This window comes from Hypomesus nipponensis, chromosome 7 (assembly GCF_054491055.1).
Source record: "Hypomesus nipponensis isolate SF chromosome 7, ASM5449105v1, whole genome shotgun sequence".
NCBI lineage: Eukaryota > Metazoa > Chordata > Actinopteri > Osmeriformes > Osmeridae > Hypomesus > Hypomesus nipponensis.
The window spans coordinates 8692529-8706598 of record NC_140367.1 but is presented as its reverse complement, the minus strand read 5'-3'; the positions used below and the strand labels follow the sequence as shown (position 1 = coordinate 8706598).

At 41.4% G+C, this 14070-nt stretch overlaps 1 protein-coding gene across 1 annotated transcript; it reads right to left on the bottom strand.

Moving 5' to 3' along the window:
• Positions 1 to 651: 651 nt before the first annotated feature.
• On the bottom strand, positions 652 to 12294 carry LOC146276619 (chemokine-like protein TAFA-2). The gene is made up of 5 exons (XM_084701503.1): positions 12192 to 12294; positions 7673 to 7825; positions 6000 to 6124; positions 5169 to 5225; positions 652 to 2132 (listed from the first exon to the last, which is right to left on the bottom strand). The coding sequence occupies exons 1-4, from the start codon at positions 12292 to 12294 to the stop codon at positions 5196 to 5198; spliced, it is 411 nt and encodes a 136-aa protein (XP_084557629.1). The 3' UTR covers positions 652 to 2132; positions 5169 to 5195.
• Positions 12295 to 14070: the final 1776 nt, after the last annotated feature.

The window sequence follows — 14070 nt, the reverse complement described above, 5'->3', positions numbered from 1 at the left end:
GCGTTGCTGTGGGCCAGGCTTGTCTTCTGCTGTAGGTTCTCCATGTCTCACATACTCTCGGGTTAGCCTTGAGGGTCACCTGACGTGTCAAAACAGTTCACTCCAAAACACAGTGCTTGAAATTCGGACTGAAGATGATACAGAGATCATGTCCATAAAAATCGGGAGGAAAATAAAAACATGTAAGTGTGGTTTCCTTGAGGAGTAGGCTGACCAAGGTGGGTTTAGACATCAGTAACACTCAGCTTCCATTAGGTGGCTGTCATTTTAAATTCCCTTTTCAAGTCAACAAATGTACATGTAAATGTTTCATTTAATCTGTGTATCATGAACCTCCCCACAGTTTACTTGGATTTTCTGTCAAATTAAACCCGTTACATTTGGAATAGATAATATATCCACAATCAGATGTGTGTGTGTGTTGGTGTGTGTGACTTCATGCTTGATTGGGACTCACGTTGGGTTTTGTGAAGAAGAGTGTGAAAGCAATCAATGTTTGTTTTACAAAGTGAAGCTGATACATCTTAATCATATCAGTTTCAACAGGAAACTCTGTTTAGAGATCGATCACAGAAAGAGAAAAGACATCTAGATGAATCTGCCTACGGCATCAGGTTAGAGGTCACAAACACAAAGGTTTCGTTACACAACCATAGTTTATTATTCGAAGATGTTATCACTTGCACAGACAGAGTAAGCTTCAGCAATACCTGTTGGAAAGCTATCATCAGCAAATCAAATATATCAATCCGACTGAAAATAAATCATCTTTGGGAGGGGGGGGGGGGGGGGAAGAAAATGAATCACAGCCACTCCGTTAGTGCAGTGGAAAACGAATGAATGTATTTCAGCTTGCATAAATTTTTACATAAACTTTACATGGCCATCCAGATCGGACTCAGGGCTCAACACAGCAGAGACAAATTGACGCAGCCGACCGGATTTGACAGGGTGATTTTCAGAAGGACTGGAGCAGGTATATAAGAGTCCTCCGCCACTTCCATCCCACTTATGTTTGCGGCAGATATTATCTGACCGCTGAATAGCTATACTCTAAAACTGCAGTGTTTCTCACAGAACAATACTGGCAGATGGAGGAATTAGAGACCCCATTCTCTGCTACTGATGAGCTGCCCTCTGACGGTCGTGATTTAGAGTCGGTGTTCAGATAGCCGATGTGTTCAGCATTTCCTCTGGGTTCCCTGGAGCGCTAGCTTCCTCTTTCTGTCGTTCTACATTCATAAAAGGATCCTGTGATGGTAAAGTGAAGCATGTGCAAATGAAGCTTATGCAGTAATGGACCTAGCTAATATCTGCAGATGGTGGGGCACTATACACAATCACACCCTAGAGTTTCTGTGCTGGGGCAATCAGGTCAAGTTCTTTCATGTTTGTTCATAGGGTACAGTGGACTATACCACCTCCAGCCCTTAATTTGAATGTGTTTGCATCTGGTTTCACTTAGGGTATGTTAGGTTTCCTTGTGACAAAAACTAGAGGAAGGCGCTTTAGCTTTTCTGATAGTCCTTCACAAAAGATGGAATTGAAGAAAATATGTTTGTGTTATCCTTTAAGAATTATCCTGCATCTTCACTAAATACAGTATACTTAAAGTTCACCAAATTGTATCTATTATTCTCTCCTACTCTCTTTTTTAAAATTTGGGGTTGTTAAACTTTTCATCAAAAGAAACTCCCCTTTGATATACTTATACTTGATCTTGCTAAAATACTGAATTTTCTGTCAAATTCACCCTGTTACACTTGGAATATATCATATATTCAGAGCAAATACATATCCCACCCCAAAAAACGTACTTTACAAATGATATTTAGGCAAAAGTCACCATTGTAGTCAACTACAAGCAGTACAACGCTAGAGAATAAAAACACTTCTTGTCAACCACAGTTGGCTTTTAAAAATCAAAAGTCCCAAAGTTCACTCTCTTCTCTTCCAGATGTCTCTACCTGTTAACCTGTGCTTTCAAGTCTTTCTCCAAGATCCAAGTCCTCAGTGAAGCAAGTGTCTATTTACAGTAAGGTCTTCAGCATCATCTCAGGAGTCCCTGGTGGTGTTCCACAGATGCACCAGAGACTCTCTGAGATCTCTCCTGCAAACGTCTAGCGGTCCACCTGCAACAGAAACACGTCTTTTAACATTACGTTTGCTTGGACAAGCAGATATGGGTCACACAGGGTGAAGAAGCTTTGCTGAGTTTTTACAGTTTAGTAATGCAATCGCATGATGAGCTAAATCCTTGAACTCAGATTTTCAAAGTTGGTTAAGGCCCAGTGCAGCATGCCAAACACATTAAGAACAGACCAATCGTTGTCAATCTCAAAACCTAATCTGTATCGATTTGAGCGTGTCTCTTAAATTTACACAGTTTAATACGAAAAAGCAACAAATTAGAAAAGAGAAGCTATCAGTAGTTATTACGGCATCTCTCTCTGTGTTCGTAATGGTCACCAAACAATGCAAACTCATTAGAACTCATAGCCAACTAATTTACCTCTGTCACACTGACTGCACACCCAGACGGACAATCATATGAAAATAATGCAAAACCTAGTTCGAAAGGCTCAAGTGTTTTCTCAATAATTCATTCTTCAACCACATTTTTACAATGAACAGAAATGATTGCGATCCACAATTTAAACTCTTTGGTTCTTTGGTTTTGGATGTTTTAGGAAGATTTCTTTTTTGCCAAAAGAAGATTTTAACCTGTTTGTACAATAACATTTTCTATAATATTGTGTTCTATTTTATTTGATTCTATTCTATTGTGTTCATCTTCTATTCTATTCTATAGTGTTGTGTTGTTATTTTCTATTCTAATCTGTTCTGTTCTATTCAATTCTGCTCAATCTGCTGTGATGTCCTAGGGGGATTCCTGGAGAGGTAAACTGAAACAAAATCAGCTTTTGTTGCTGGGCATTCAGCTTCTCCAAGCTCCTTATAAGATGAGCCCTGACTTAACACCAGAGACGGTAAATTCTGTCAGATAAAAGAATGGTGGATGTGCATTTTTCTTACTCTACACACACACACACACACACACATATAGCATAAAAACATGAACATGCACACACATGCACACAAACATACACACCAAACCCTAATGCACACACCCACCCACCTAAACTCCCCCCCCCCCCTCCCCCCCCCCACAACTTGATTCTGTCAGATACTCTCAAGACTCATTGTCGGACCCTCCTCCAGATTAAATTAGCCGTCATGAAGCTCCCACTGACTGACAGGCTCCTCCGCTTCGCCAAAAGTACATTCTAGAAAAGGCCTCCAGAAGCCTGGCTCACAGGGACCGGACATAACACCTCTCTAACCACGTCCACCACAAACCCCAACTGGCTGACGGGCCGACGGGTCGGTCTGACAGGCGAGGAGGGCTGCCACAGCTGCAGTAATGCTGTGTCACTGCTGCTGAATTTGTGTAAAATGTAGACAGTTTTGACAGACTCATTACAGTAACCGACCCCCCCCCCCCCACCACCACCACCACCACCACCAAACCTAGCCCCCCAAAATCCAATGTGACACTCAACAATCAGACCATTTTCAAAACTGTGAACTGCTTTCGGGAAATTTGCTTGAATTATTTTACCCACAGGAGGGATAAAAATAAATAAAACACATTCCACCAAAGCCTGCTGTAGGCCTTTTCTAACTTGATATTACAGAACCCACATAATCATATCAAACCTAGCTGCAGTAGTTTTCGAAGATATTTAGGTTAGCTTCCCACTTTGCATATGTTAAAGGAGAAAGTGCCCTGTTGTGCAGATTGCAATAAATTCTCCAGTCCCTTCAAAGAGTCATTTACATTCAAGGCTGTCACTGTGATTAATGTGATACTAATTTGAGAATAATTCCATGCTAAAAAGACAAAGAGCACAGGCAGTGTTTTACCAGCAGAGAGAAGTGCCTTCAAAACAAGAAATAAATCCAGCACCACCCCAACACAGTCCTTCTGAAGTGACAAGGTAATGTGATTTTGTGAGATCGTCACAAAGGATGACAGAGAGAATATGAAAAGCAATGTGACACTTTAAAGGTGTGCCCCCCCCCCCCTCCCCAAATGCCTGTCATTCCTACAGTAGCTCTCTGTGTTGGCAACAGACTGGGGAGAAATTCACACTCTTTTACTGAAGGTGACTGAAAACGCCATTGAATCCACAGATATGGAAAAGGTGTCTGAAAGTCTCCAAACAGCCCTGGGTTCCCAAGCATTACCCACCATGTCACCGTGACAACCAGCCCCTTTCCTGTCAGTTGGTGTTAACATGTGCAGAGTGGTACATCATCCTTATTTACATGAACATTTTAGTCATTTAGCAGACACTCATATCCAAAAATAGTGCATCTGGTTAGTGTCGCAGATAGTCATGGAGCAGAAGCGCACAGTTCTAACAGCATTACAGTGGTTAGTGACACGGAATGGTCTGTATTTTACAAGACCCAGTGCAACGGTAGCTTATAATTATCATAGAGTGTTGTGCTTGAAATACACGATGGCTTTACCCGGCAGGAGGAAGACACATAACAGGATGGATGTCTTTCCAGGCAATGTATTTTCCATCTACCAAAAGTGCAGAAACATATAGTTGAGAGCTAAACCAATTAGACCAGTAGTGCTGTTTTGTTCATTTTAATTTAATGAATTGAAGAAAAGGATTTCAATAATGCTTGTTTATTAACCCTAATCCTATCTTTTGCATTTAGAAAAATAACACCCAAAAATAAATTTCTTATTGTGTCATCTTATCATATACGTGTATTTATTTTTTCAAAATCCAATTACATTATTATGTTCTCCAAGGTTTTACTCATACTCTATTTGGCAGCAATTAGTCTTTTGTGGTACATAAGTCATAGGTCCCTTAAGGGGACTAGACTTGATGAATCACACCCCGTTTAGAAAGTAATTATGGTGAATTAATTATGTAATGATCGTTTTCCATCCAATTAACAGGTAAACAGTAAGAGTTAGTTGATTACTCTTTTGCTGGTAAAGTACGTGCAAAAATGAAAAACACAAACTACATTGAAAAGCATTGAGTTAAAAACCATATTGTTCAACAGTAATATAAAACCGAACACCAAGATAATCGAATAAGACATCATCAACAACAACAAAAAGTATTCATTACCTTAATCCAGCATCATGGCACCAAGGGTTACCAAAGCTGATCCCGGTCGGATGAAATCTTTCCGGCGTTCCATGTTTTCAACGATAACAGAAAAGAGAGAGTGGAGAGGGGAGTTGGTTTTAGATTTCACAAGAAAAGAAATTAACACGTGCATGTGGTTTGAAACGGTTGATCAATCCATTGATAGCGCAGTGGTGTAGCCACCAAAATGAAACGCTCCATCCCGAGGTCCCGACTTCTCCCCGGATCAATAGGGACCAGGCACCAGGCAGGTGTGGTGGGGCCAGTCTAAATAATTAACTACAAAGAGAGAAAGGCAGAAACCAAAGTCTAGGGGTCGTCATAACCCAGAGAAGGATGCAGGCTTCAGGTTACCGCGTTAAAAGCAAGTAATTGGAGTGAGTAATTTGCAGGTTTGGGGTCCTCAAAATGGCCTGAGAGTGCGAGGAAGACATGGCAGCAAATTGAAAGTAGGCCTCTAGGGCTTCTATTAGGGACGGCAAACATTAGCCATTTTTAGTGGTTCCACGGGGGATGAGTGTAATTTAAGATGAAACATCTTGACCTTGACAAATGATTGAAGTACAGTGAAGTACATAGAGCTATTCCTTTCAGCTGGTTGAAGGATTTACAAGGCAAATGATAAAACTATTTTAAAGGCACTTTTATCCAAAGCAAAACATAGAACATGGGAGGGATTTGAATCTAGGACCTCTTGATCTGCAGTCAGATGCTCTACCACTGATATATACCCAACCCACACGCAAAGATGGTTCTATAAAGCAGCTGGTTCTCTGAGACTGATTTATTTTGAGCTGTTCAATGGCTTACCTTGGTGGTCTTGATCTTGTTCCCCGTAGCGCAGCTCCATCCTTTTAGATCAGGCAGAACTTTGCACTCCTCTCCGTCCAAACAGGGGTTCATCTGACACCACCACTTCTGCTCCACTATGGAGGCTACGGAAGACACAAACATGACTCACATTACAAGACATCTAACACACAAATGCATTCTGGAAATTGGTTAAATGGATCGGTCATAAGGGTTGTCCGTTTGTTTGAACCTGCAACATCTTAATCTGTATTCAAATGCTCTACCACTGAGTTATACCCCACCCAGCATGACAGCTTCATAAAGTCAGTGCAGATGTTGCAAACGTTGTAATTAATGTTCTTTATTCATACGGCAGAAGGTCAAATCACAGAAACAGATTATTGGTTGACGAAACAATTGATCATTGCTGTGCATCTGTAGATATGTTCTTTTGGTTTCCAACCAACCATGTTGTATAGGCTGCATTTCAAACAATAATAAGAGCGTGAAAGGAAGGTAGGTCTCACACCAAGATGAGGCCCCAGGTATCCCTCCATGTAAAGGGAAGAATAATTAAAAGGTTAAGTGATGATCATTTATCTGAGATCACCCACAGAGTGCTTTAAACAGGGCCGTTGGCACACAGCTTTAATTTGCAGAGAATGTCAATACTTAAAATGTCAAGGAAGAGGTCAGACACAAGCAGGGACTGACTCAAGGTGTGATCCACTCTCCAGCTCAAAGAGAAGGGGCTATCTGCTCCTAGTTGGTGGTCTGTCACATTACCATAGTAAGTGATGTGCTGGGTCATTGATTTGGCAGCTTGAACTGGGCTGGCACAATGGTCCGTAATTGTCCCCAGTAACATTCAAGAGTCGCTTTGTAATCATACCGGTTCTAGAACGCTCCTTCCTTACTGGAACGCTGTAGTCTTTCATTGATTGAAGTGAACCTTATTAATGCATATACTGTACATGGATTGGGTTGATTATTAGAGATTTCATAGCACTATGGCTCTCAATACAGTAAAACATCCATGTCTTTTTATTCATAGAAAATAAATACATTGAGGTTAAACTGTTCATCTCTGAAAGGAAAGCCTTTCTTTGACTTGGCCTTCCGTTAAAAAACACTGTTGTTTTTCTAATTTCACACTTATTTCATGGTAGCACCGTCCCTGCTTGCTGCAAATGAGATCTGCAGAAAAACAAGTAATTTGAGGATTATGTCAAACAGTATCAACGTGACAAGAATCTGGCATTAGCACTCAGTTGCAAAGGTGAAAAAAAAACCTGTGTTTGTCTTGCAAACAAAACACCACACATGGAGACAACCAAGATGAGTCCCTGAAATGAGATTTACTCGAGTGTCTCGCCACCCCAGGTTGTAGGTGCCTCATGCACGTCCATGGCACTATGGGCACTTCATACAAGTGGGATAGTTACCGTTCAGAGCTAAAGGAGATATCAAATAGTCACTGTTGTCAGCAATGCTCAGCTGACTGTAACAAACACCAGGGACTGATGAGTCACAGATGGCTTGATTGTCGGCTAGACCCCACCTGTGCAGCTCTTTAACAGTAATTTACAGATATAAAGGTACTGTAGTGTCTGTTGAAGTGACTTCTGATCTCAGCAGAAATACCCCTCGTTTAGCTAAAGTGGTAAATCAATGATTCTGCTGGTTCGTACCATCTACGCAGGATGGGGCTGCCCTGGTCGTCCCGGCCACTTGTCCAGGAAAGCAGGAACACTTGACGGTTTGGGAGCGTTCCTCTATTTTGTTCTTGTTGCAGCACCGATGCAAGGCCACCACTTCACAGGTCCCGGTCCTGACATGGTGCACTGAGAAACACACAAAAACACACATTATTGCGACTTCAGGTACACTCACGTTTAATGTTCATACTTCATTCATTTTACATTATATTAATTTAGCAAATGCTTTTATCCAAAGGGACATACAAATAGAGTGCAAAGAAAATATGCATAAGATTAAGGATAAGAAGTGCATATTTCTAACAGTATTTCAATGGTCAGATAGTTTTACTGTTGTTAAAACGTCTAGCTGCATTTTTGATACTGAATCATGCCCCTGGACATTATCAACAATGTCACGCCATGCCCACAAGAACGAACAAGATCCAAATTATTAAATATGACTGAAGAAACCTTATTTTCACCCTATGATGAGGTTATAAAATATAACTTAGTTTATTAATTCACATTGTTAAGATTAGCTAGTGTTGGCATTAGTCAGCTGCACTTAGGTGTTGTTAAGTGGAAGGAAGGGGGAATGATTGGTTTGGAAAGAGCCCAGAAACAGCAGAGTGGTCAGGACTTACAGAGTCGTAAGTATATTTTAAGGGTGGGCCAAAGGAATGCCTTTTCATTTGGTGGCTAATTCCTTTAGAAGCTCTTACGGTTAATAAAGAACCACGGAAGTCTTCATCAATTTGAAGTAAATTCAGGTAATTGCAGGTAGTTTTTGGTCATGGTTTGGTTTGCCCTGTCTAAGTAGCTTCTCACTGTAAAGAAAGAGCAGTGAAGCTCTACTTTATTTACTGCTAATTTCCAGCTTGTGCTTCATTGTCTGAATTATTTAGGGCCTGTGCAGCTTCATGCGTTTTAATTGAACGTGACATTTTCTCGAGGTGTCTTTCGGCAAAGTTTGTTATTGCCCATGTGGTAAACAACTAATTAAGTTGCCATGCAGAATTCACCCATCGCTGGCAGCTCTGGTAGCCCCAGCCTACAGAGATGGAGTTTCATACAACAAGCTAAATTACTAGTATAGCTTTGTGCACAAATATTACTGAAGCACAATGAAAAGTTATTGTAGTTTTCTTTCTTAAAGTTGCAATACATTCAGGTGTTGTACTTTTTACACAAGGGAAAAAGTTTACCTGGATTGATTAATTGGAACATTGTTTGATAATTATTGCTACCAGGCCAAAGTGAAAAGCCATTGTTGATAGTAAAGTGAGTCTGTGGATGGCAGGGCAGGGCAGCTCTCACTGCAGAAAAGGAGAAGGAGAGGCTCTTTGTATGCATACAACTTTTGATGGTGTTTGCTACGAACAAACTCCCTTGTCACTGCTCATGTCCCTAACGGGACTCTTCCCTTGGAAGTAGCGTAGCAGAGAGCTGACTTGTCCCACCCCCCCCACAACAAAAAAAAAGCTATGAAAGACAAATATGCTCAGAGGCGTGGCGGCTTAGATCCATGTAAGAGCAGCTCTTCAGATGAAGCAGCTCCAGAGGGCTGGCCTGCGTTTCACACAGAGCGGCGAGACGTGTTCAGACTGGACCCAGAGCCTCAGCAGAACCCCCTGTCACACCGCCCTGCTATCAAACCAAGGAAATATATTTACTTGGGAATGAGTTTTGTCTCGTAGCCTCCCATAGCTTCACCCTGAACCTGCTGTGCTGACGCACGACGGAGGAGAGTGAATAGCCTACAGGAGAGCACATATCAAGGTATTGAATAATTTGAGAGGCTGCATCACTGATTCGTGTCGGGCTGCTAAGCAGATCCAAAATGGACTCTGTGGGTCTCCATTAGGACAAGTGTAACAAAACAGCACATCATTATTGTCATCAAACAATTATGATTGTCTGAAATTATCTCTCCGTTTTCTAGGTTAGAGCTTTTAAAGCTGTCTCTCTGTGGACAACAAGCAAGAGGCGTCAAGATAAATTGTTTACATTTCATCAATTATGAATCAGTTTGTAATTACTGCAAGATTCTGCCCTCGTGGAAAGGTGAAGGAAGTGAGATTCACTGCCCTTCTTTTCAGGCTGTGAACAGTCTTCTCTTCTCACTCACACTGTGGATAAGTCTGAGACTACAACACGCCACAAACCGTGCAAAATAACAAGATAGTCAGTTTACTAAACACATACAGAAAATATTATATTGATAATAAGAATAATAACAACAACAATATTATATGGTATGTTGGTATAATAGTATACCATGAAAAATTGTATACAGTATAGAGTACATGTAGACTGAAACTAGATGTCCGATAATCACACAGAAAAGCTTGATATTGCCATCTTCCACGGAAGCAGCAACAAGCCACAAAGGTAAATCCTCAAGGCACACAGAAAATTACACCAGGCAGTGAAATCAAATGTCGTTAAAAATACAATGTAATGAGATTGCTGAATTATTTCCTTACCCGAGTATCGATCATTTCGTTTGGCAAGGATGGTGCCCCGGAGCGATACAAACTAGGCCTCCCAAACGGTCAGAAAACTGGGGTCTAGAGTCAAGAGGAAACTGCGGTTCCTTTATTGGTAATCCATGAGTTCTGTTACTGGCCGGCTAATTGTCAGATGTACACCATCAATGGAGGAAAAGTCTTTAAAAAGCACCTATGAACATGACAGGATACTATCATGTAAAATAAAAAATAAAATCCCTTCTGATTCTGATTCTGATTCTGATGTGATGCCTGTGGAGCAAACAAGGCTGTCACATGGCACACACAGGGCTTACTGCTTACTGGGTGACTGAACACGTCGAAGGCCACTGCATATGGGTCATTTACACTATGGGTCTATTCAATGTTCTTGTAGACTATGCGATATGTCTGGATTTAGACCCTTCAACAGGCTGAATACAATAGAGTGATTTTATATCTGGATAGATTAAGGATTTGAGAGATCCAATATCTGATCATAGCATGAAGGAAGTTAGACCTAGAGTTAGACCTACGAGTCATATTTAGAGTTACATGTTATGCTGAAATGTAACCTTGTCTTCCCGTCCTGTCTACCCCCTTGTCATGTTTGTGTATTAGAAACTGCAAGTGGTAGCTCGGATCTAAGACCGATTCGAGAGACCGCATATAGAGTGCGGCTAGTTTTGTTTGTTATATGTTTTAGATCAACACTTGTATTATTGTTTTTGTTGATTTTATGTAAAGCACTTGGAGCTGCAATTCTTGTATGAAAAGTGCCATGTAAATAAAGTCTAACTTACTTACTTACATATTATTTCCACCAGCATATACAAAACAACAATATTGTGGAAGCAAACAACTAGTGTAAACACTGTGATGAACTGAACGCTGTGAGCCGGGTGAAGAGTCTTAGTCCTTGTGTTTGGTGCTCTCCTGATTGACATGAAAGCTGAAGCACATGACTGTTGCTCCACATCTCAGCATATTAAACCAGACACCTCCACTGCTCTGACAGAACAGGAAGCGAGAGCATTTGGAAGATAAGAAAATATATGCATATGTGTTTTGCTGACAGAAGCCACTAGTAAAATGTATACATGTTTGTACTGTACGTATGTATGTTTTGGGGAGCACTCACATAGAGAAAGGGCCTTAGAAAATCAATTTATTTTCTTGACGAAACCAACCACATTTACCTCGTTTTTCCAATGGTATAATTTCTTTCCTCTTCTGTTCTCGTGGAAGAGTTTGTAGACTCTGAATGTGTTCTGGGTTCATTTCATCCCCAGAATGATAACAGGTTTAAAGCCACAAAAATAACTCTCATGGGAAATTAGATGGTGCTGAGGCTATCAGATAGAAATTGAATATGTGGGAGATTATTCTGATCCAATTCCTGCTTGAAATGATGAGCGCCTTGAGTGGAGGATCTCTGCCAATCAAAAAAGCCACACGCTGGCCCTCTGCCAACGCACGCGCCTCTCTAATTGGTCGACGGAGAGGAAGTGAGCGCAACGTTTTCTGTCATGCCTGCGAATGGCCATCCTGCATGTCCAGGAAATCACCTTGCCAATTACCTGGGGCAGTGTATTACCAGTGGGGGAGATGAAGTTGAAACACGTGAGATGCCTCCATTTGTAATGTTACTGAGTCACTCGTAATTGATCTCACTGGGTATAGCGATGCCCTCACAACACACACCTAATAAGACAAGAGAATGTCTCAAGAACTGCTCCTATAAATAGTCTTTCAAAGCTCCAAACATTTGAATCCCATCACACAACCCTCAGATGAACATGTCCAATGTAGTGTTCGGATTCTGATTCAAACACTCTGTGAAAAGTTGTGAAACTAAAGTAGCAGGGCTCTGAAAGTTTTGACAACTAAAAGACAAGCCAAACATCATCCAGAAGTCTCTAAACAAGATTGTTGTTGTAGATTCCCTCAGACCACTGGCTAAAGGAGCTCACAAAGATATCAATAAGCGGGCTGCTCTCATCTGGGTGAACTTGACTTACCTCTGTGGCTGTCTGTTGGCAAAGGCATCTCCAAGAGAGTTACCATGCAGACCATTAGAAGTAGAGCCCCTCTGGTTGCTTTCTGTCTGCATCGATCACTCATCCTGAGAGAGAGGGCGAGAGGAGACAGGATGCAGGGTTCAATTAGTTGGGTGGCGTACATGGAAATATGTGAGCACATACTTACAGGAGCACCTGAGAACTCAGAGGGGAATCAATTCCACCAGCACCTGTTTTTTTTTAGCTTACAAGGTCCCAAACACTACTGCACATTTCCTCTTTATTTTGCTGTCTTGCACATTTCTCTTTTTCTCACTCTCTCATCTCTCTCTCTCTTTCTCTTTCTCTCTTTTTCACCTCTTTGACAGGTATGCGGGGGCCCTCTGAGCTGGAGAGCAGGGACAGCGGGTGAAGCCCCCCCCCACTCCCCTTGCTCCCCCCTCCGCCCCATGCAGGCCCGACCACGGCCCCAGGTCACAGGCCCTGACAAGCTTGTTGACAGGAGCAGCGAGGAGGAGTGAGGGGAGGTCCTGGGCTCCACTGTTCAAATGTAATCCGTTCCTCCCCTCCCTCATCCCTGGACCTTGCGGGGCCTCGTCTCCCTAATGGAGCGAGGAGGAGATGGAAGGCAGCCTGCAGCACATCACCCATCAGGCTTGTTATCCTTGACAGGAAATGATCCGATTTCAAATGAGAGACACAAGCGGCACGGTAATTACTGGAAGAGGGCAGGTATCGGGTGCCGTGAGCCTACTGCGTTACATGCCTCGTTTACGCCCTTTCATGATCACCTCGTCCTCTTCCTTCGCCCGGAGCATTGACGGATAGATTGAGTGTCCCTCTCAGGGGTTATCAGATTATTCATGTAATTAATTTCGGTTTTCAAAATGATGTAACATGACCTGACCTTTGAGGGTGTCGTTGGATGAAAAGACGAATGCAACTGCACGCAACAGCATGAAAAGGCCATTTAAAATGCTGTACGTACTCTATCACATCATATACCTCTATTGGTTAGCAATAAGTGAGTAAACATTATAGGCTACTTCATTATAGGCTACTAGGAAAAATATGCATAATGCCTCTAAAACTAAAGATGCACAGTATGATACTGCAAACTTAAGGTTGTCAGGATCTCCTGGGGAAACAGTGCTGAGCAAAGTCTGAAAATGTGATTAGGGACCTGCCAAGGTATTGATTTTCACAGACTGTTCATCAACTGGCTAAATACTCTCTCTCTAACTACACAACCACGCAACAGAGATAAATGACTTGTGTTGTTTTTGTTGTTGTTGGTTTTTCTACTATCACCTTGATTAACTCAATGGTTAGTGTCGATTCAAAACTTGAAAATGTTTGGGGATTTTTTGGGGCCTTCACATAACCTTTGTTTTGTTTCAAGCTAAAGTCAATTATTATACGAAAAATGCAAATGATGCCTATTTCAAACAAAAGAAACTGACTTTGTTTCTCATTAAGATAGTGACAGTGTGCTAGAATGTTCTAATTGTGTGTTTTATTCTAATAAAACCTAATGTTTAATGCATACAGCACCTTTTCTGTCACAAAATATGGGGGGATATGCATAATATATGTAGAAACTGCTGCTGGCATAAAACAGGAATATCACACATTTACGTTTAGAGTACAGCAAACACAGAACAAACAGTAATAAACACATACTACCAAAATGAACTGCATAATTAATCTGGGGTTTGTCGTTGAGAGTTGTGGTTGTTTTTATCTTAAATAGGCACCGGAGAATGTTACTGTAGTAAATTAAAGCCTCTTGTCTAATTTTCTGACTTTCATATTTATATTTCTAACTCATGTTCCTATTAATCTGGGATTGAAAGTGTATTTCTTTACATTATACCTG